Source organism: Mustelus asterias, chromosome 5 (assembly GCF_964213995.1).
Source record: "Mustelus asterias chromosome 5, sMusAst1.hap1.1, whole genome shotgun sequence".
Lineage (NCBI taxonomy): Eukaryota > Metazoa > Chordata > Chondrichthyes > Carcharhiniformes > Triakidae > Mustelus > Mustelus asterias.
This window is the reverse complement of record NC_135805.1, coordinates 93,933,978-93,957,847: the sequence shown is the minus strand read 5'-3', so window position 1 is coordinate 93,957,847 and position 23,870 is coordinate 93,933,978. Positions and strand designations below refer to the sequence as shown.

Below are 23,870 nucleotides of genomic sequence, written 5' to 3'. Positions count from 1 at the left end.
GATGGGTGGGTGGGTGCAGCGTTTGGAAAGTGGTAGATCAAAACTCACTTAAAAGAAGTTGAGCAGGATCCATAACAGGATGGGAACTGGCAGAAACAGATCACTTAGCTGGAGCAAAAAATTCCTAGAGGAACAGCAGACAAATATTAGAATTAGTATTGAGAAAGCAGTCTGCATTGAAAATGCCAATGATATTTGATTTGATTTGATTTATTCTTGTCACATGTATGAGTATATAGTGAAAAGTATTGTTTCTTGCATGCTATACAGACAAAGCATACCGTTCAGAGAAGGAAATGAAAGAGTGCAGAATGTAGTGTTACAGTCATAGCTAAGGTGTAGCTTCATGCAAGATAGGTCTATTCAAAAGTCTGATGGCAGCAGGAAAGAAGCTGTTCTTGAGTCGGTTGTTACGTGACCTCAGACTTTTGTATATTTTTCCCGACTGAAGAAGGTGGAAGAAAGAATGTCCGGAGGTGCGTGGGGCTTTAATTATGCTGGCTGCTTTGCTGAGGCAGTGAGAACTGTAGACAGAGTCAATGGGTGGGAGGCTGGTTTGCGTGATGGATTGGGCTACACTCACAACCTTTTGTAGTTTCTAGCGGTCTTGGGCAGAGCAGGAGCCACACCAACCAGAAAGAATGGTTTCTATGTTGGAGGTCACAATGGTGTGTGGAAGGAGTGGAGAAATGGACCAGCCCAGGGGAAAGTAGATATTTGTCCTGAACCTACACAGCAGCAAAATAAATCTGCAAAACCAGCTCAAGTACATTCAAAATCACAGCAGGTAAGTGCAGCAGACAGAAATGGCGTGTAGGCTGGAAACAAATTCCCTTAACCGTGAAGAGATTGAGTAGCAGATTAGTGCTATGGGCCATGATGAGAGAATTTAGTCAATTCTAGCTCCACTCCACAGGTCATAACAAAACTTTAAATGTCTACCTCACCCACAAAACTGACCAATTAATTGCCTTTGATACCGTTATTCCAGCATAAAAGGACTCTAACCAGGATTCTTTCAGTAAACACAAAAATATTGTTTTATTATAAAACAAACTTATTTTCAAAAAACGAGTTATTAAACTGGGTAACATACATGTTGCAATAGTGTAATGATTTTCCACTTTTTCTAAAAAAAAAGATTTTCAAACCCCACATACACTCACAACTACAAAACAGTCCCCTGCGGAGGCTGGTGTATGGGAATGTATCTTTTAAAGGCATAAAACTCAAAAGGAACTTGACACTGTTGATCTGACAGGATTCAGGTCACAATAGATCTGGAAGTTCTTTCAGATGGATTTTTGGTGAAACTGTCCTTGATGACTCTTACTTATCACGACTTTGTAGAGTTTTAAAAAAGAGATGAATTATTCTGATGAGACTTTACTGATGAAAATTTAACTCACTCTAGACCGCTGTGTAACATAAATGTGTGTGTGTGTGTGGGGGGGGGGGGGGGGGGGGTGGAGAGGAATAGGCTGGTGTGAGAGAAAGGGAGAGATAATTTAAAAAAGAACCTCCATTCTTAAAGTTAAAAAAACAATGTTCAGAGTGGACCGGGCAGACTCAAATCCGCTCCTTGCTTGCTCCAAAAACCAAATTCAAATTCCAATAGAGAAAAACATGAGAGAAATTGAGCATATTTTTGCAGCCTGCTTTTAAGGTGTGCACACACACAGTTTGTAAATGATAAATTGTTCAGAGAATACTTCTCTCAGGCCAGGTGTTTGTTAACCAATCAACAAGAGCCTTTAGCCTGGCAACAGCAATTCTTTGTTAACTGAGACATACAAAGTTTCTCTTCCCTCACCAGGTGTTCCCTGCTCGACCCATACTGATGGGTCTGTTGACCTGTGGTTTCTTGAAGAATGGCATATTCACAGACCGGAATTAATCTTGCAGACTTTTAAAAATAACTCAGGACGGAGATTGTCCAGAATTCAACGTCCTTCAATTTTTCAAAGAGGGTTCCTCATAGCGGAATTACAACAACCAAGATTTATAGTACATTCCAATAGGGCAGCAGCACTCTGGTGGCAGAGGTTTCCACGTGTCTCATGAAGTGGAACAGAATTCCAGCCATTAATAAAGGAACTCAGTGAAAACAATGAACAAGCAGCATCATGGGGTGGGTAATGGATTCTGCAAGGGTAGCATTAAACTCATGGCTCCAACTTGCAGTTTGGACTAAATGCGTTCACTATTACAGAAAAGGGCATCTTAGGCAGTGAAAGGGATGATATTGGGAGAGAAAGAGAAAGGTAATAGATGGCCAAAGATCGGGCCGCAAATGCGAGTAATGAGCTGCCAGAGTCATCCTGAAAAGGTATTAAATGTAGTTCCTCATCAAAATGTCCTGAAATGCTTCAACAGTTTGGTTCTCTTACAACAATTGATGAGACTCCCTAAACCTTTTAATATCGTCTCTACATTTACAAAAACATAAAAATGGAAATCTAAACTGATGATTAATAATCCCGTGTCCTCCTTCCCCTCAGTACAATCTTGGTGATTTTGTAGGGCAGAATAGCCAAGGTCCTTAAAGTTATACGTGAGAAGCTTTATTAGCACATTGCGTAAACTATTGCTTCCTTACAACCAGGTCAACAATATTAAGACAACAAAGTGCAAGAAACTGACTCAAAGTAATTCTAAATAAAATAATCGTAAATAATTGATGCACCACTGTTGATGCACCAATTAATGATGCCATTAAGTAGAACACAAATTCAATAACTTCACCCCGGATTGAGAAAGTCATTCAACACAATTATTGCACACCTTCTAACACGAAATTCATTGTAGTTTTGCTGGAGGGCTGGCATCAGAAACCCATTTGATTTCTTAGCCTCAGTTAGTTAGTGCACGGCCGAAGCAGAAAAGGGAAATACGGGGATCAAATGCAGCACATAACTGATGCATGAAAGCCAATGGTCAAAATGCTAATTCAATTTTCCTGCTTCAAAGTGAAGGTCAATTCCCTGAACTATCTATTGATAGGGAGTATGTGACACAGTGGTCATCAGTTAGTTCTTCTACCTCTCTGCACTGTTTTCAGCGTCAGCCTAAGCTGATATGGATGGAAATACAAGTTGTTTAGGCTCAAAGGGTCCAAAGAAGCGCAACTTCAAGGTGCACAGCACGAAACAGCCTATGCTTTAGGACAACGTGGCACTAAGGGTTTTTAAGAAATCTCAAAATGGTTAAGTACCAGTCCAACATTATGAACTGGAACATCACAACTTTGCAAAACACGCTCTTATTCGTGGTGTCGAATGACAAAAAAGGAATTTGTACTCTTAAATTACATGGCTAAGGGATGGAGAAATAACACTGGAGCTCTTCTGAGGTTAGGGTTAATACACACGGGGATAATAATTGCTCTGAGGGCTATGTGCAATGGCATTATAAGTGCCATCATAAGGATTTCCTCTGGTCGGCATTTCTAGCAAGGCATTAAGTTGTTGATTTTGTGATTTCAATAATAATCAGTTAGATGAAATCTTCATATCCGGAACATCGCTGCTGTACATTGCAAGAGTGTCATCCTCACTCTATTGTGATGCTGTTTCCAGCTGTCTGCGCTTTGGACTTTCAGCAGTGAAATCGTTCTTATATTTTTGGCAGCGCACACCTCCTCTCCGCGATTGCTTCACCTGGCTGTCAAGTTAACACATGGATCAAAACGTAAAGCAATTTACGCCAGGTTGTTTTTCGACACGTTTTAATGTACGAATTAAACATTGGTTCTTCGTACACATAGAGAGAGAGACAAAGCATTTCCACATCACTCTGAGAATAAGTTAAAATCTTTCAATATGGCTGTGTGCCTGGATATGTTTTACAGGACTTTGAAAGCGTAGCCCACAAGACAAAAACATGCCCGCGATAAATAAAAACACATATTTGACCCTCCTGCTCAGATGATTGACATTTTCTTTTGTTTACAATTTGGGGCATTGCAATTAGCACATGATTTATCTGCTTTGCCTGATGTTGAGTTTAATTCCTCGAGCTCAAATATTCATCATGTCTCTTAAACAAGCTGCATGCACCCTATGAACTTGGGAGGGGGAGGGGGGAAATAAATCGAGACAGTCGATTGCAATCGTCCAATCGACATTACCAACATCTAAGGTCATGGAAACAGTTCCCCTCCTCCTCCAACAATTATTACATTTTGCACTATTTAGACAAGGGACAAAACATTGAAAACCAAACTGCCTCCTCCTTAATCAGGGCCAGCCTACAATCTGGCTTTAATGTGCAATGTGTGTGTGTTTTTTTTAGTACGATTTGGTCTTTCATGGCCACCGTCACATCTACAGTGGTGCGCACAAGTTGAAGCATTGCAGGAAGAAAAGTTTGGGCAGCCCTGTGGAAAGTGAAGCTTTGCTTTTGCTTTGTGTGTGAGAGAGAGTGAGTGAGCGAGCGAGCTCGCGGCCAGCAGCGCTTGGCCCGCGCGCCCATCCGCCTGGGCTCACATTCGGATTTGGAACGCGGGGTCCGCCACCCCTCCCCGGGCCGTTCCATTCGCCCCATTGTCTCTCGCCATGCTCGAGCCGCTCGCTCGCTGGCTGCAGGTGCTGCTGCTGCGAGGCAGCGACTTGCTGCTCGGAGGCGGGCTTTCCGATCCCGCTCTGCCCGCGATCGCTCTCAGCCTCCTGCTGCTGCTGCTGCTGGCGGCGGTTGTTGTTGTTGTTTTCGTGCAGGGTCGAGGCCATGCTGCTTCTGTCGTCGTCGTCGCCGCCGCCGCAGCCGCCAGCCGGGCCCTGCCGATCGAGGAGCATCTGCTGCTGGAGGAATCCGCAACTGCTTGGAAGAAACCGAGGCAGCACGAAGAGCCGAGGAGGAAGAGGAGGAAAGAGAAAGCGAAGGTAACACTGTACAAGAGAAGGGGGCGAGGGCTTGGGGGAAGGAGATTTAAGAGAACAATGTGCGACGGGTGGAGCTGGTCATTTCCAAAGCTTCCAGCTGAACAATACCCGATGGAGTGCAGCGTCTGCACTGGACCGTTACTCTCAGCACACTGGGCACAAAAAAAATCAGGACAATAACAAAAACAAATGCAGCATTGTGAATCTGTGATACTAGAACTTTCACAGACTGGGCCCATGGCAGGTAGATTTGGCATTGGTGATAAATATAAATCAACCGTTAACAATAGGGCATCCAGTAACTGGAGTTCTGTGTACTGCAAAAAATACGTGGTCTCTTATTTTGGTTTAATATACATGTATGTGCAAGAATATAACGTGGTTGAAATATGCCTGGGCACCTCGTTTTACACATAACGGTGTTAAGGACATTAAACATTAAGTTAACCATGTCTTTTTCTTACTATGGGCTTGATTCCTCTAAAGAAAAGTTTCTACCTGCTAATTCAGGCGTGCCCATGAAACTGCCCTCCTGGTATTTACCATGCTCCTTACACCTCAGCAGCCTTGAGCCATGTTATATAATTAACATGTACATGGGAGAAGTGATTAATCACAGTCAAGACGTCAGTGATCAGTGACATTTTCGCTGCTCTGTTGACACTTTGTCATGAAATTTAGTTAGTTTTAAAAAGTCACTTTTTTATTCTGGAAGGTGCCAGATACGCTAGGGTCTGTAGGAATAGTTTACCCTGGAAAGCTGGCTCAAGTTGTTGCTGAAGCTAAATGTCAATGCTAATTTTACCGGGTGCTATATATCTACCAAGTAAATAATCATGAATTCTTATTTACTCCAAGCATAATAATGCAGCCCTTGGCGATTGAGATTGTGGTAACTATTTATTTCACTGCACACAGCCACAGAGCAGGCGGGCAGGAAGGCTGTCACACTTTTCATGATGTTGTGCTCTTCCTCAAGTCGTGTGGTTGTTAAGTGAGAGACGAGTGCTCATCTTACTGTACCAAGCAGCAGTTTTCAGAAAACCATTTCAGAATTACAAAGATGCAAGCCAGTAATAGCAATTAATTAATGTAGATTGCATTATAAAATTGTGCAAACTAATAAATAATTATTTTGCACCCTTTGAAAATTTGAAACATTTCTTCACCACCATTAATTCCTTCCTGTGTCTTTTAAAACGAACAGGACCTTGGACCACTAACATTTTTTAGCTACAATGAATCCATACTTTGTCCCATGCATGCTACTTGTCCATTGGACAGAACCTGAAATCCAGGGATTGATTCAAGTTGAGTTAACTTGCTTGCTGGTCTGGATATCAAAACATTTTTGTTTATAGTTCCAAAGTATATTATACAATGATGATGGCCCAAACGTAGCGTTTTTAATTAAAGGAACAGTTGAATGGCTGTTTTGGTGCCTTGCAACAGCGCATAGTAAACTTTTGTAACCCTCAGGCTAAATGTCTTTCCATTTTGGCACTTAATGTGTTATCGATCACTCCCATGTCAGGCACATGATGGCTTGCTGCACAGAAAGTTTCAACTCCACTGCTTGAAAAATGCTCAACTCTAGCTCATGAGAGCATCCAGGACTGTAACAGTATGAACCTTTACTATCATGTGGAGGTGAATAGCATAAGATGCATTTAAGGAGAAACTAGAAAGCATGTGAGGGACAGTGGAATAGAAGCATATGTTTAGAGGATGAGATGACACAAATAAAGTGGGAGGAGTCTAATGGACATCATTGGCCTGTTTCTGGGCTGTAAATTCTATGGTAATTTTCTGAACTTTTACAGTAGGAACTGAACTAAAATTGTTTCAAACGTAGCTAACACAGGAGTCTCACAACTGACAGAAAGGACTCTTTTTTAAAATATGGATTGACTTTAAACCCGGCTGCAGAGATGATATGCTAATTGTGTAGCCTGGTTGTTTCATGTTTATTAATAATGATATTTTAAATAAGACCTAGGCTACCATGGCACGATGGTGCCATGCATGATAAGATGGCTGAACATTTAAGAGCTCCACTTTGTAAATAGCAGCCCAGTTATTCATTAATATATATTTAACTTATTTAAATGGTGACTGGTTACTAATTTTTTTTAAAATGGAGACTTCTTTTATCGTGATCAGGAAGTTGCATATTTAGAATAATACTCTTTGAAATCATAAGCTCAATACATGCACCTTGGAAAGATTTGACTGTCTTTTGAAAACTGCCCTTCTCCCATTAGTGCAACCAATGGCAAGAATGGAATTAAGGTATCTTTCTCATTACCTTTAATGCACAAACCTCATGTCCACTGCTGTGTGGTCTTCTGGTTCTCAAAGTTGTCCTTGCATTTGTTTTTGTTTTCTTAAATCTCTGTCATCTACTTAAATGTCTCTCCTCTCTCTTTTGCCCTCACCCCCAACAACATGGGAGGAACTCATGGACTTCTTTGTCACTAAGATTGAAACCATCCATTCAACTGCCATTGCAACTTACCTATCTTCCCCTAGTCCACCAGGCCAAACATCATCCAAGGTTCCCCCTCCTGCTATCGCTCCAAACTTTTACCTTTGTCTAGTTTCCCTCATGTCCTCTCTGAACTCATCTTGTACACGAGATATGCCTTATTTCCTATAAACTGCTGACTTACCCACCTTCCCTTCCAGGTTTCCATGTTAGCTGATATTGTCAGCAGTTAAATAAAAGCAAAATACTGCGGATGAAACAAAAACAGAAAATACGGAAAAACTCAGCAGGTCTGACCGCATCAATGGAGAGAGAATAGAGCCAACGTTTGAGTCTAGATGATCCTTTGTCAGAGCTAAGAGCAAAGAAAATCAGCAGAGATTTATATTATGAGGGTGGGGGGCTGTAATTGGACAAAGGGAATGTAAATAAGGATGAAGAAGGCTGAGAAAGGTTCTACAAGTGTCCATTAAGTGATGAGAATGTGTGAATGGCAGAACAGAGATACAAATGGTTAAGAGACTGCCCTTCTTTCTCATTTTCATTTTTCCACTTCACAATAATCCTCAGGCAGTCCCTCAGTGGGGATGAGGGCTCCCGCTGCCACTCTGCATTGGGATCTGGTCGGGGCTGGAGGGAGGCCAGCGATCAGGGCGGGCTAGGAGGGGGGTGGCGGAGGGAGGGGGCATATGGAGGGGTGGCCTGGTGGGGTGGGGCTCTGCCGGTGGAGGTGGTCTGCTTGCAGGTGTTATCATCACTGCTGGGGGAGAATCACTGCTGGGGGAGATTGGGGCAGACTGGCGAATGGGCAGGGGAGCCGCGATCGAGGGGTGGGTGGGGCAGCAGTGTGGGGGTCCAGGGCTGGCCAGCAATTGAGCTGGCCAGGAAACCAGAGGCTGACACTTCGGGGCCACTGCACATGCGCAGAGGCCCGCTGATTGTAGCTTCTCTGGCATGAATAGGCTCCGCCCCCTGAAATGTAATGATATTCACGCTGGTGACCTCAGCATTGCAGTGTGTGGGAGATTCCAATGTGAACTCCCACTGAAAAAAACAAGGTGAATTATTCCAGTTTTCTCGTGATTTCAACACGTAGAACGTTTTTGGGAGAATTCCACCCTATAAGCCTAGTTTGTTTTATATGCCTTTCTGCACTGGCTATCTATATTATGAGGCTATTGTTAATTCCAAAGTGACCATTTTGTAGATCCATGGGTTTAAGCTGGCCATGCACATGAAGCTACTGCTTTAGTACCAACAGAGAAGGGTACATGCAGTGATTCCAAAATCTTCCTTTGACAGTGTAAGTAATTGTTTTCCCATTTGCACAGGTCATCTGCCATACCACCTTAGCTTCTGGCTACTTTTATCCATTACAAGATGAAACCTTATGTTTTTTTTGCAACCAGAGTTAATGGCACAATCACGTTATTCGTCCAGTCTCCCTTGCACTCTACCCAGTTTTGATAAAAGCAATAATGTATTACACATGCTAGTTTAAAAAAATAATTGAAATGTTCTAAACTAGAAAGCAAGTAAGAGTGAGCTATTTCTCAATTATTTTATTGCAATATTTTGATTTGTGCTTAACTCCATTGTATCATAATGAGATTATGTACTCAATCACCTCAGTCCCTCACTCCCATAATGGGCTGGATTTTTCTGGATCAGGAATCTGTGTGTTTCCCAACCGGGAACCATGGATAAATACGGATTTCCACTGCTTGCTGAAGTCCAGGTCTGAGGCAATCAAGTCAGGCGACCCTGACCTATACGAGAAATCCAGATATGATCTACGGAGATTTGTCAAAGATACCAAAAGACAGTACCAGACCCAGCTAGAGTCCCAGGCTAGCTACACGGATTCCCACTGACTATGGGAAGGTCTGCAAGACATAACAGGCTACAAGATGAAGGCATGTAAAGTCGCTGGCACCAGTGCACTCCTCCCCGATGAGCTCAACACATTCTATGCCCATTTTGAGCAAGAGGTTGGTGAGAGCACGCCCTCCACCCTCAAAGCCTCGGACGAACTGTATTTGAGGTCACCATTGTAGATGTCAGAAGCATGTCTCGAAAGCGTGGGGGGTGGGGGGGGGTGGAGGGCGTGGGGGGGGGGGGCGGGGTGGGGGGGGCGTGGTGGGGGGGGGCGTGGGGGTGGTATTCGCAGACATCTTTAACCTCTCTTTACACCGATCTGAGGTCCCTATCTGCTTCAAGACGTCGACCATTATCCCGGTACCAAAGAAAAACCAAGCAGCCTGCCTTAATGACTATAGTCCGGTGGCTATAGTCACCCATCATTACGAAGTGCTTCAAAAGGTTAGACATGGCATGAATCAATTCCAGCCTCCCAAATTGCCTGGATCCACTACAGTTCGCCTAACGCCACAGCAGTCCACAGCAGACGCCATCTCCCTGGCCCTACACTCAACCCTGGAACACCTAGATAACAAAGTCACCTATATCAGACTCCTATATATTGCTGAGTCTTCAACACCATTATTCCTACAAAACTCATCTCCAAACTCCATGGCCTGGGGCTCAGCTCCTCCCTCTGCAGTTGGATCCTAGATTTCCTAACTCACAGACCGCAATCAGTAAGGATAGGCGACAACACCTCCACCACGATCACCCTCAACACCAGTGCCCCACAAGGCTGTGTCCTCAGCCCCTTACTACATCCCTTATACACCTATAACTCTGTAGCCAAATTCCCCATCAACTCAATTTTCAAGTTTGCTGATGACATCACTGCAGTGGGTCAGATGTCAAGCAATGAGATGGAGTACAGGAAAGACATAGAGAATCTGGTGAGCTGGTGTGACAACAATAATCTTTCCCTTAATGTCAACAAAACGGAGGAGATAGTCATCGATGTCAGGAAGTGTAATGGAGGACATGCCTCTGTCTACATCAATGGGGATGAAGTGGAAATGGTCAAGAGCTTCAAGTTTCTAGATGTCCAGATCACCAACAACCTGTCCTGGTCCCTCATGCCGACACTATAGTTAAGAAAGCCCACCAATGCCTCGACTGTCTCAGGAGGCTAAGGAAATTTGGCAAGTCCACTACCACTCTCACCATCTTTCACAGATGCAGTATAGAAAGCATTCTTTCTGCTTGTCTCACAGCTTGATATGGCTCCTGCTCTGTCCAAGATGGCAAAAAACCACAAAGGGTTGTGAACAAAGCCCAGTCCATCGCTGAAACCAACCTCCCATCTATTGACTCCGTCTACACTTCCTGCTGCTTCAGAAAAGTAGCCAGCATAATCAAGGACCCCATGCGCCCCAGACATACTCTTTCCCCCTTTCTTCCCTCAGGAAAAAGATATAAGTCTGAGGTCACTTACCAACCGACTTGAGAAGAGCTTCCCTGCTGCCATCAGACTTTTGAATGAACCTACCTTGCATTAAGTTGATCTTTCTCTCCACCCTGGCTAGGACCTGGAACACAATCTGCACTCTCTCCTTTCCTTCTCTATGTATGGTATGCTTTGTCTGTATAGTACGCAAGAAGCAATACTTTTCACTGTTTACTAATACATATGACAAATCAAATCATTTGGTGTGCTCCATTAGTTAGAATTTTCCTTGTATTTTTTAACTTTTTGCTCTGGTAACTTGTTGGATGTGTGCGCTGATAATGAAATGATGGTACTGGGACATCTGCATGTGTAGGTTAGGGGGATTAGCGGGGTGAAATTCGTGGGATTACGGGAAGAGGGTGGGATATGGGTGGGATGCTCTGTTGGAAAGTCGGTGCAGACTTGAGGGGCTGAATGGCCTCCTTCACTGTCGGAGTTCTATAAGACACAAAAAGAGAGAGGAAGCAAATTTAGATTAAAAGAAAAATGGAAAAGAAATTGATATTTTTTAACATCTCTCACAATTGACTACACTCAGGAATGAGATTGAACTCCTTAAATTATTCCTATTCTGTGCAGAGAGGTTGACTGGCATTGCATTAGTAATCATTACACTATTAAAAAGGTGCTTTTAATTATTGAACTTGACTTTCTGTGATGCGTTTAAGAGGCAATTAGTCTGAAAGTCCAGCAAGTTCTTAAAAATAGCACAAAAGGTGAGATGTCACTTGTGCAAAGCAAATGGCAGAGTGGTGTAAATTAACCAACAAGCTCTGGAGATTTGCAATCTACAGCATATATCGCAATTTCTTCAACTTGCTGGCCAACTTGCACATTATTAATAATGTATGTCGATAGCACACCATACTTTTTCCAGCGAGATCCCGCTCAACTTGTTTTCAAATAAATCTTAAGATCCAACTTTATTTGAAACCATCTATGATTTATAACTGGGTACTACTGATGGAGGGGGAAAAGAAGCCCATCGGCTACTCATAATTAACTTCTACCTGTATCACCCACGAGGAACCACCCAAATGGCATTTTATATAAGAAAGTTAGCATTCAAGTAGTGATGTTCACTCTGGAAGTAGGCGTATTGTACCAATGAAATGAACAAATGCTGTTTTTGACTCTTATAGTCTCGGTGGTTTCTCAGTTTACTGCTCCTACCATTGTTTTGTTCAAGAGACTTTTGTCCTGATATGACAGGTCTTGTTTTACAGCACTGCTGTTGTTTCTCACTATAGTGTGAATGTGTGAATGTCGAATGGTCATGCAGATTATACAAATAAGTAGGAAAATGGCTTACAATGGTATCTCCTTTCTTTGAACAATGCTTTTTTTCTTTGTGTATCATATTTGATATTGAACTCTCTTGAGCTTTCAGGATGTGCACATCTCTTTTTCTCCCATAAGATTAGCAAAATGATTTTCTAGTCTTCAGTGCAGAGTATTTCAGAGCCAGTGAAATACACACAACCATTGAATACATCCTAAATTTAAGTGTTCGGTTTGCTACAAATTTTTTTTTGCTACACTTTGCATAAAATATGCTTGTTAGTGTATCATATCTTCAAAATGCCAAACAAAATTACACTTTAAAGATGAAACTCACTGCACGATTTTATGACCTCGCCCTGCCCGTTGTTCAGCGAGATGAGGCAGTAAGATAGGGTGAGAAGTGGAAAATCAAGTTTCTCGACTACCCCGATCATACCGGCCTTGTTTTGCGAGAGAAATTGGCTTTGAGCCCTGATTAAAATATTAATGATCTGCTTTGTTTGCTATCGTCCGGGCTCACTTGAACTTACCTGCTCACCGATCTCGCTTCTCACCAGCGAGAATCACAGCCGGCCTCCACCAGCGGAGGCCAGGTATGATGTCCTTGCCAGGGAGATCAGAGGCCATTGAAGCCGGATGGTCAGGGGCATGGCTGGGCAGTGCCCATGGGGCATTGCCAACCTGGCACTTCCCAGTGGGCATCTGGCATTGCCCAATGGGCACGATAATTGACCTGGGGCAGTGCCAAAGCGGTGGGGCCTGAGTAGGATGGAGCCTGAATGGACATGGAACAATGATGGGCAGGAGGGGAAGGAACTCTGCAGACGGGGGTGATTGGGGAGGGAGGGAACTGTGCAGATGGGGGGATCAAGGGGGCGATGTCAAGGAGAGGGGAAGGAGTAGAACGGCACAGGGAATGATGGGCGGGGGGTCCTGATGTTTATGGGGCAGGTGGAGGAAGAAATGGCAAGAGATCCCACCCCATTCACTGGAAATTGGGGTGTCTGTGCAACGGTGTGCCAAGAGCTGAGTAGTCAGCTCCCTGTGAGCTTGGGTTCCTCCCGCTGCTGGTGAGAATCGCACCTGGGAACTTTTTTTGCACTAAGTGCCATAAGATTGTGACTCGCAGCTCACTGAAAAAACTGGCACAGCTCACTCCCGTTTTCTCGCTCGTTTAGCACTTGAATTTTTTTCGCAAGATTGCGCCCACTATCTCTCTCCTTTAACATAAAGGTCTCCTGACTTAATTTCATAGCTTTGTATGGTATTTTTAAAGTCGCGGGCATAAGAACACATCTGTAGTTCCACAATTTTGTTTAGGCTGCTGTCCTTTAGTACAGTAAGAGTTTTTACTGTGTTCACCCCAGTCCAACGCCGGCATCTCCACATCATGACTACCATCGTCCTTTAGTACTACAGATATCATTGCAAAGCTTCCTTTGTTAAGTATTTTTTAAATAATTAAAACTATTTTTAGATATTTGTTGAATAAAGTTCTGTTGTGCAGAGTAAAAAAATGAATACAATGAAAACAGTATAATGCAAGTTCTTGTGAAGGCAAAAGTAACAATATTAGACTAGGGAGTGGAGTTGCAGTAAGGTAGCAAAGTGGCCAACATAAAACATGTGGAAAATCTATTTGGTCAGGCAAACTAAGTCTACAGACCATGGCTGGGGATTTCATTGGAGCAGCTCCTGCTCCACTGCTGTAACTTTGTTGTCAGCACACTGCAGACCCTCATTAAGCCCATAAAGAAGGTATCTGCTTCTCTTCTGGTGAAGCTATGGTGTAATGCATTGGAAGAATTGTTAAGGAAAAAAATGTTTCATGGGATGTGGGCTTCGCTGGCTAAGCCAGCATTAATTGTCTTTCAGAAGATGATGGTGAGCTGCTGCCTTGAATTGCTGCAGTCGTGTGGTGTAGGTACATCCACAGTGCTGTTAGGATTGGAATTCCACGATTTTGACCCAGTGAAGGAAGGGTGATGTATTTTCAAGTCAGGATAGTTTGTGGTTCGGAGGGGAAGTTGCAGGTGGTGGTGTTCCCATATATTTGCTGCCCTTGTTCTTCTAGATGGTAAAGGTATTGCAGCTGTGTGTTGGTGGTGGAGGGAGTGAATGTTGCAGGTGGTGGGTGGTGTGCTGAACAAGCGGACTGCTTTGTCCTGAATGGTGTCATGTTTCTTGAGTTGTTGGAGCTGCACTCATCCAGGTAAGTGGAGAGTATTCCATCACACTCCTTACTTGTGTCTTGTAGATGGTGGGCAGGCTTTAGGAGTCAGGAGGTGAGTTGCTCTCCACAGAATTCCCAGCCTCTGATCTGTTCTTGTAGCCACGATATTTATATGATGAATCTAATTCAGTTTCTGGTCAATGATAATCCCCAAGATATTGATAGTGGGAAATTCCAAGATGGTAATGCCATTAATTGTTCAAGGGGAGATGGTTAGATTCTCTCTTGGTCAATACCTGGCACTTGTGTGATGCAAATTTGATGTGCTATTTATCAACTCAAGCCTAAATGTTGTCCAGGCCTTGCTGTATATGGATGCAGACTGTTTCAGAATCCAAGGAGTTACTAATGGTGCTGAACATTGAGAAATCATGAGCAAACATTTCCACTTTTGATCTTCTGATGGTGGGAACATCATTAATGAAGCAGCTGAACATGGTTGGGGCCTCAGACATTGACCTGAGGATGCCACTGTCCTGCAGTGATGTCCTGGGACTCAGACGATTGACTGCCAACAACCAAACCATCTTCCTTTGTTCCAGGTATGACTCCAACCAGCTTTCCCCTGATTTCCATTGACTTCAGTTTTGCTGGAGCGCCTTGATTGGTGAAATGCTGCATTGATGTCAAGGGGTATCACTCTCAGCTCACCTCGAGCTAGCTCTTTTGCCCATGTTTGGGCCAAGGTTGTAATGAGGTCAAAAGCAGAGTAGCCTTAGCGGAACCCAAACTCTGCGTCAGTGAGTAGGCTATTATTCAGTAAATGCCAATTGATAGCAGTGCTGATGATCCCTTCATCACTTTGATTGCGCATTGAGTGATGGGGTTGTAATTGGCCTGGATGGATTGGTCCTGCTTTTTGTGGACAGGACCTAGCTGGGTAATTTGCCACATTGTCAGGTAGATGTCAAATGTACTGCAACAGCTTGGCTAGGGCATGGCTAGTTCTGGAGCACAAGTTTTTAATATTATTCCAGGAATGTCTTCAGGGCCCATAGCCTTTGCATATCCAGTGCCATCAGCCATTTCTGGGAATCATGTGAGTAAACCAAATTGCCTGAAGACTGGCATTTGTGAAGTGAAGATCTCAGGAGGAGATTGAGATGGATCATCCACTCAGCACTTCTGGCTGAAGATTGTTACAAATGCTTCAACCTTGTCTTTTGCATGATTTTCCTGGGCTCCCCCTCATTTGAGGAAGGGAATATTTTGGAATCCCCCTCCTCCAATGAGTTGTTTAATTCTCTGCAACCATTCATGACTGGATGTGGCAGGACTGCAGAGCTTAGAGTTGATCCGTTGGTTGTGGAACTGCTTGGCTCTGTCTGTTGCTTGTTGTTAATGCTATTTGGCATGCAAAGAGTCCTGGTGACATAGCTTCACCAGGTTGACACCTCATTTTTTAGCCAAGCCTGGTGCTGTTTCTGGCATGCACTCCTGCACTCTTCATTGAACCAAGGTTGATTTCTCCGGCCAGATGGTAATGGTAGAATGGGGGGTTACTCTGGGCTATGAGGTTACAGATTATGGTTGAGTACAGTTTTGCTGCTGATGTCCTCCAGTGCTTCATGGATGCCCAGCTTTGAGTGACTAGATGTTTGAAATCTATTTCATTTTAGTCTGGTGGTAGCACCACACACACACAATGGAGGCTTCCTCAATGTGAAGATGGGATTTTGTCTCCACAAGGATGGTGCAGTGGTCACTCTTACCAATGGAGTATCATGGACAGATGCATCTGCGACAGGTAAATTGGTGAGGAGTAGGCTTTTTTCTTTTTGGGTTTACTCACTAGCTGCTGAAGACCCAGTGAAGAACTGGGCAAGCTCGATCAGTCATCCCCCACCCGGATTACATTCTGTGCCCTTGCTACTCTCAGTGCTTCTTCCAAGTGATGTTCAACATTCATCAGCTGAAGGAGGGGAGATAGATGATATTCAGTAGGAGCTTTCCTTGCCCATCTTTGACCTGATCCATTAAACTTCATGGAGTCTGGCATCAATGTTGAGGACTCCCAGGGCAACCCCTTGCTGCCAACCCTGGTGGGACAGGGCATTAAGAAGTCTCACAACACCAAGGTAAAGTCCAACAGGTTTATTTGGTAGCACAAGCTTTCGGAGTCTTGCTCCTTCCTCAGGTGAATGAAGAGTTGTGTTCATAAACAGGGCATACATACAAGCTTGTGCTACCAAATAAACCTGTTGGACTTTAATCTGGTGTTGTGAGACTTCTTACTGTGCTTACCCCAGTCCAACGCCGGCATCTCCACATCGGGACAGGACATTTCCAGGGATGGTGATTCTGATGTCAGGGATAGTGTAAGCTATAATTCTGTACATATAACTGTCAGGTTGTTGCTTGACTAGTCTGTGGGGCACCTCTCCCAATTTTGCCACAAGCAAATGCTGAATAAATAGTTCCCTGACTCCCCCAGAAATTGTTGAAGAAAAAAATCTTCATATTCACTTGTGCCACTCAACTCAGATATATTATTCTGCACAGACAACATGTTATTCTTCTAATTATTCCTATTTTCTCCTCCTCGTGAACCCCAACCAGCATGTCCCACAGAATGTTTATCGTCTCATTGTAACCCTAAAGTTCCTACCCTGTTCTTGGCTAAATATTTATCGAGCTCACTTTTGAAGAAGATAGTTGAGAAATTATTCGCTGTTGTTCCCAAGATTGTGCTGTCCATAGTTGCAAGAGAAGAGTGCTGAGGATGAAATATACCACTTCTTTGAAGGGATGCATCCATCACTGTTAAGGCCAGTATTTGTTGCCCATTTCCAGTTCTCCTTGAACAGAGTGCCATGCCAGATCACTTCAGAGGTCCATTTTGAGAGTGGATCTGCAGTCACAGGTAGGCCAAGCTGGGTAAGGGCGACTGATTTCTTCCCTAAAGGGTATTAATTTGCCAGATGGAGTTTTACAATAACCAGTGATGGTTTCATGGTCACCATTAATGACACTAAGATTTTTTTTGATTAATTGAATTTAAATTCCACCAGCTGCCATGGTGGGATTTGAAACCAGGGGATTTTCCAGTCCCAACACCAGTGGAACTAATGGGGGTGGAGGGGGGAAGAGGCAGGAGCTGAAAAATCAACTTCCCACTGGCATTAATTCTTCATTCCTCCCCAGTCCAAGTAGTTGAATGATTACACCTGGATCATCTCCATGCTCTTGAATGAGGCAGTGAAAATATTTCTTTTAATCCTTTAAAGAGGGCTTTCTTCATGTCTTTCACAAATCCAATGAACGTCTATCAAATCTTGTTTTTGACGTCACTGTTATCATCTACTCACATCCTTAGTTTCTTATTCACTCTCAGTTGGCACTCACATCTTTGCTAAGGTTGCCAAAAGCATCTCTGTTTGTTCTATAGTACAAAGTTAAAACTGCATTTGGAATTGCCTTTCTAGCATTGCTGTCTTATTCCTGCATGGACACCAGAAAAATCTTCAATGAGAAATGTACAAGCGAGAGGTGTATTTCTTTTCATTCATGATTTATTAGTTTAATCATTCTTTAAACACTGGGTATTTCGCAAGTTCTGATTTTGATAGTCAGTGGACTATAATCAGTTGTTAGGGATGTTGTATTTAAATACAGTGTATGTAATAAAATTTAGTAATTTAAGAGGTACTAATTATGATGTACAGGAAATAAAAAAAGTTCAAACTTGATGGATGTACTTGTGTATGTGGCAGTCTTTCCTTTCTAATGATGTGTTTTGTTTTCATCTCCTTTGCCAGACAATGCGTAGTTCATGATTTTCATGTATTTCTGGTGCAGTTTAGTCCATTGTTGTGTAGCTTTCATGCGTTAAGAAAATAACTACTGGATTTTTTGTTCAGATATTGTTGACTGTCTCTGCTATCAGGTAGTTTAAACTTGTGATAGTTTATGGTTATATGAAGCTAAAGTATTGAAAAAGGACCTGGAATTCTGAATTATTTTCATCCACCCTGGTATGTGAAAGGTATGAGAGTATTCAGCTGATCTGCCTCAAGGCATCTTCTAACGCTACTGTACAGCTTGAGCTGACAACAGTCTCTAAGAGAGTGGTTTATTTCATCTTTTATTTCATGAATCCCTGACTAGGCCAGCTGAGATTGACAATTTGAGAAAGAGGTGCAAAATAATTTCCTATCACTAGTTTGATTTTGATGCTGTAGAAAATGATATCTGTGAGGACAGAATCGCCTGAATAAAACTCTTCTGAAGGTGAGATTTTGGGCTAAATTTTATGGGGGAGCCTATTGCTGCCTCATATTAAAGTTGCTTGGCAGTTTGTTGACTTTATAAAGGGCTGGAGGGTGAGAGTTCTGCCCCTCGGGGAGAATAAAGCCTCGCCCTCCAGAGCTGCCGGACATCCTGATTGGCCAGCAGCTGTGTAGTCCCAGCAGCACCAGAATATAGTAGTGCCCGCTGCTGGAACTACAAGGGAATGCTGAAAAGAAGATCTTGGATACCGGACTTTAAGGTAAGTCCGCGCGCGCGGAGGAATTATCCCTCTTCCTCCCATCTTTTACTCCAAGTTGGGAAAGTATAACGGGTTGGCCAATTTCTGCCTTCCTCTGCATTATGGCAATGGAGGCAGAAAGAGGCCCTCCCCACCAGCAGACTAGGTACAGAATGGAATCTGGGACCACAAAGTTTAAGTGTAGCTGGTATTTAACCCAAGATGTCAGTGATTTTGTCGTTCCAGGATTAGATATTGACTTAGCCAATTTCAATAGGAGGCGATACCAGTTACCATTAACCAACTCCTTCCCAGGAAGCCAGTCATATAAATAGTTTAATGAGGCTGTACCTCAGATTTTATCTCGCTCAACGCTAACATCGGCAGGTTGAGTTTGCCAGTCCCTTTGAGAAATCCGACAGGCCAACAAACTGAGAACTGCTGCATCAATTTATTGGCTTTTCAAACAGAATTTCTTTAGCCACCATCTCCCCCACCCCACCCCACCAACCCAACCTAACCCAGAAAATTCCTCCCTTGATAATATTGGGCTGTGGATTCATTTTTTGATTCAGGTTCTAACAATTCATAAATTAAGAGATGTGACAATATGCATATCAGTATTTTACCGATGGTTTTTTTTCCCCTTTTCCACTGCTTATTGTTGAGTTAGAGGTAAAATCCCAGGTTACAAAACCTGATAACTGTCTTTTTGATACTTGACAATTTTAATAGGAGATTGGTTTATATGCTGCTTTAGGAGGATGGGATTAAATGATTGACTGGATAATGTGTAACATACTTTAGTAATTGGGAACAAAGAAAATATTGGTTAGATTGATTAGTGCAAACAAAGAAATTATGCAGGAACTTAAAATATGCCATTATTTGTAAGAAACTATTTGGAACTAGTTGATTTTCCATGGCTTTGTAACACTAAGAGTCAGATTTAATGTCTGTAATCTGTTAAATCCTAAAAGAACAACAACAGTTTGTATTTGGGCAGCACGGTGGCACAGTGGTTAGCACTGCTGCCTCACAGCGCCAGGGACCCGGGTTCAATTCCCAGCTTGGGTCACTGTCTTGTGGAGTTTGCACGTTCTCCCCATGTCTGCGTGGGTTTCCTCCAGGTGCTCTGGTTTCCTCCCGCGTTCTGAACGACGTGCTGGTTAGGTGCATTGACCCGAACAGGTGCCGGAATGTGGCGACTAGGGGACACAGTAACTTCATTGCAGTGTTAACATAAGCCTTACTTGTGACTAATAAATTGACTTTAACTTTATACATCATGTAAATATAGTGAAACAAGCATGCTTTGCAGGAGTGTTGTGTGACAAAATTTGACAGTGAGGTACATAAGGAAATATTAGTCACAGAGGAATGCTTTAAGGAGTGTCCTGCAAGAGGAGCGATACAGTATAGAGGTTTAGGTAAGGAATTCCAGAACTTACTGTCTTGATAGGCTTGATAGGGGTGTGGAATGGACTGCCTGCAGTGATAGTGGAGTCAGACACTTTAGAAACATTTAAGCGGTTATTGGATAGGCACATGGAGCACACCAGGATGATAGGGAGTGGGATAGCTTGATTTTGGTTTCAGATAAAGCTCGGCACAACATCGTGGGCCGAAGGGCCTGTTCTGTGCTGTACTGTTCTATGTTCTATGATAGCTGAAAATGTGGCTACCAGTGGTGGAGCAAATCAAATCAAGGATACTCAAGATACTCAAATTGGAGGAGCATGAAGAGCATCTTGGAGGGCTGGAGGAGTTTACAGAGAGAAAGAGAGAGAGAGAGAAGCCAGGGAGAGATGTGCAGACGCGGATGAGAGTTTTAAAAAAAAACTTTAGAAGAGTGGATATAGAGTTTTCTCCCTTTGTTTTTTGTAGCAACTTTAGACATCATGTCAGAAATAGTGTTTAAGCAGATGAAAAGCAGAGTCGTGCGGAGGGCCCAGTGTGTGATGCAGCATTTCCTGTGGTGGACCATTAATTACAAAAGTGCCTGCTGTGGGCCGACAGCTATTATTATGCAGGCGAGTTATTAAGTGCCCTCACAGATGTTTTTGCTCAGAGCATTGTTTCAAACAGGATTGTTCCTCAGTCCCTCTTGCCTGGTGGACTTGAGCAAGGGATTAAAACCTGTAGCAGTGGTTCAATAACATGAGAATGAAGTGATGGACAAAACAGTGTGAAATATTTGAATATTTTGAGCATAATGCTGACTTTGCACATATTTATGTAATGGATATGTATAAAACCACAAATAAAAAGAATGCTCAATGTACATTGCATAAAACTTATAGAAAATATGCATTTAAAATTTGTTTCCTTTTTCCTCCCTTGCACCGCTCCTGATGGAACAATCAGTGGTCCCAAATGGGCAGTTGCACTTTTGACTTCTGTTCATTCCTGATTAAGTATTTTGCAGCCAAGTTTTACAACATTTATAAAGAAGGTCAGCTAGTAAGTTCTGTGGCCACATCCAGAGCGGACTTTCTGCCGAGGCAAACAACTTGCAGAATAATTTTGTGTTGCATTTTTAGCAGAACTGACAGATGCATCAACAAAAGTCATGCAAGAATAACACTGTCACAGCCTATTTTAAAATCCGTGTTGTTTTTGTTCTGTGGAGCACATGCTGTGTGTTAGGTGAAACTTTTAGGGTCTTTGAGGGCACTCTCGTACACTTTCCACCGCTTATGTCCATTGAACATGACATTCAAAGCCGATGAATATCTCGGCAAGTAGGCAGGCAGCATCAGCATGAAACCTTAGTGCCATTTCAAGCTTTCTGCCCAGTGGAAATTTATTTCATTAACACCAATGTTCTGATATTTTTCCACCCACACCACAACCTCTCCTGGGGTTATGTGTCCAGGCCAAGAAAGCAACCAGGAACAGCAGTGAATGCAGGCATTCAGATCATTTAGGGAGGTGTTCATTACTTGATACTACCTACTGAGTTGTGAGCTGCAAGAACAAGGGTAAAACTTCAGCAGTGTTTTCCTGATCTTCCACCATAAACGTGGCAGAAGATTAGTGACATCCCTTAGAAACTTTGTGGTTTTTTACATTTATTTTGGCCTTTCTGCTGAAATCATAACAAAAGATGGAAGGAACGCCCCTGAGGAAATTCTAGGCCAGTATTCGGTCTGAATTGCTTCCTTGTGGTAGTCAAGGTAAGGCCCGCTCCCAAACATGGGTAGATTTCAGATCCAACGGGAATTATCACAGAAGTAAGCCACCACATTTAGTACATATAAATCTGGTACCCAATGTGCAGTTTAGCCAAGTTCACTTATGTATCATCTTCTATCAGTCTCTTAAATCCAAGTTTGTGCTTAGTAAGAAGCTTGGAAAGAAACACAGATGTGTAAGCAGATGTTACGATCCCAGTTCATATAACTGGATGGGAAGATCCCAGAATAGAACCGTGGCTCAAATGACTAATTTTTACTTTTCTTATCAAACATGGAGGAACAGAGTCACGGGACCGCTATATAGTTTTAATAAGAAAAGCATTGACTGAACATGGAAAAAGATGGATTATAATATAATACCCCTTTATTCCCCCTGTAGCTTAACAAATACACACAGCTTTTAAGATTTACACAGATATACAAGTATATTTGAAGCTACAAATGTCTCATTAATGCACAAAGTCCTTTTTTTAAAGCACACAGATTGATTGTGGTCAAACACACACTCTGCTCAACGGATTTCTGCTCAACGCCCCCCCAGATGATTATCATATCAGACTTTCCAAACTCCACTCCCAAAAACACATTTTTAAACCTTCTCCCATAACAATACTTTCACTTAGTAGTTGACATTCTGAAATCCAGTCCAGGTTTTACAATTGACTCTGTTAAACAAAGCTTTCACTCCACTTTTAACAGTGAATCCAGTCCAGAATTTTACATCAACCCCATTCGGATTTCTTTGTCTTGACTGCTGTCCAAACGGTCACAGTTGCACTAACTCTCAATTCCCAGATTTTTGTTAAAGTTACATCAAACATTTTAGCTGCCTCTGAGTTCTGCTGCCCACTTTAAATCTAGTTAATGTAATTGTCTCTTTAACTCAGAGCTCTTTGTTTACTCTTGCTTGCATTCCTCCGAACAATACCTTAGTGTCTGTTCACTTACATAAGAACATATGAACTAAGAGCAGGAGTAGGCCATCTGGCCCCTCGAGCCTGCTCCACCATTCAATAAGATCTTGGCTGATCTTTTCGTGGACTCAGCTCCACTTACGCTCACCATAACCCTTAATTCCTTTATTGTTCAAAAATCGATCTATCTTTGCCTTAAAAACATTAAACGAGGTAGCTTCAACTACTTCACTGGGCAAGGAACTCCACAGATTCACAACCCTTTGGGTGAAGATGTTCCTCCTCAACTCAGTCCTAAATCTGCTCCCCCCTTATTTTGAGGCTATGCCCCCTAGTTCTAGTTTCACCCGCCAGTGGAAACAACCTTCTTGCTTCTATCTTATCTATTCCCTTCATAATCTTATATGTTTCTATAAGATCTCGCCTCATTCTTCTAAATTCCACTGGATATAGTCTCAGTCTGTTCAGTCTCTCCTCATAAGCCAACCCTCTCAACTCCAGAATCAGCCTAGTGAATCTCCTCTGCACTGCCTCCAGTGCCAGTATATCCTTTCTCAAGTAAGGAGATCAAAACTGTACACAGTACTCCGGATGTGGCCTCACCAGCACCTTATACAGCTGCAACATAACCTCCCTGTTTTTAAACTCCATCCCTCTAGCAATGAAGGACAAAATTCCATTTGCCTTCTTAATTACCTGCTGCACCTGCAAACCAACTTCCTTGTGATTCTTGCACAAGGACACCCAGGTCCCTGTGCACAGCAGCATGCTGCAATTTTTTACCATTTAAATAATAGTGCATTTTGTTGTTACTCCTACCAAAATGGATGACCTCACATTTACACCAAAATGGGTGACCTCACAGTTACTTAACTTCAGTTGTCTGAAACCTTCTTTCTGTCTCAGTTCCCAGGTTGTCTGGATTGAACTTCGTTTCTTAGGAAGTCTGCATCTTTGCAACTCCCTTGTCCTGTCCAGCTTCTCTTGGAAGAGTTGAGATCTGCCCACTCCCCAGTGATCTGTCTCCAACTGC

At 42.8% G+C, this 23,870-nt stretch overlaps 1 protein-coding gene across 2 annotated transcripts in view; it reads left to right on the top strand.

The window, feature by feature from the left end:
- The first annotated feature begins 3,724 nt into the window (after positions 1-3,724).
- LOC144493697 (uncharacterized) overlaps positions 3,725-23,870 on the top strand; it is an 85,967-nt gene continuing 65,821 nt past the window's right edge. For both annotated transcript variants that reach the window (XM_078213055.1, XM_078213054.1), the window contains exon 1: positions 3,725-4,880. In XM_078213055.1, the coding sequence (XP_078069181.1) occupies positions 4,557-4,880 (324 nt within the window). In that variant the 5' untranslated portion in view covers positions 3,725-4,556. The remainder of the gene's footprint in view (positions 4,881-23,870) is intronic.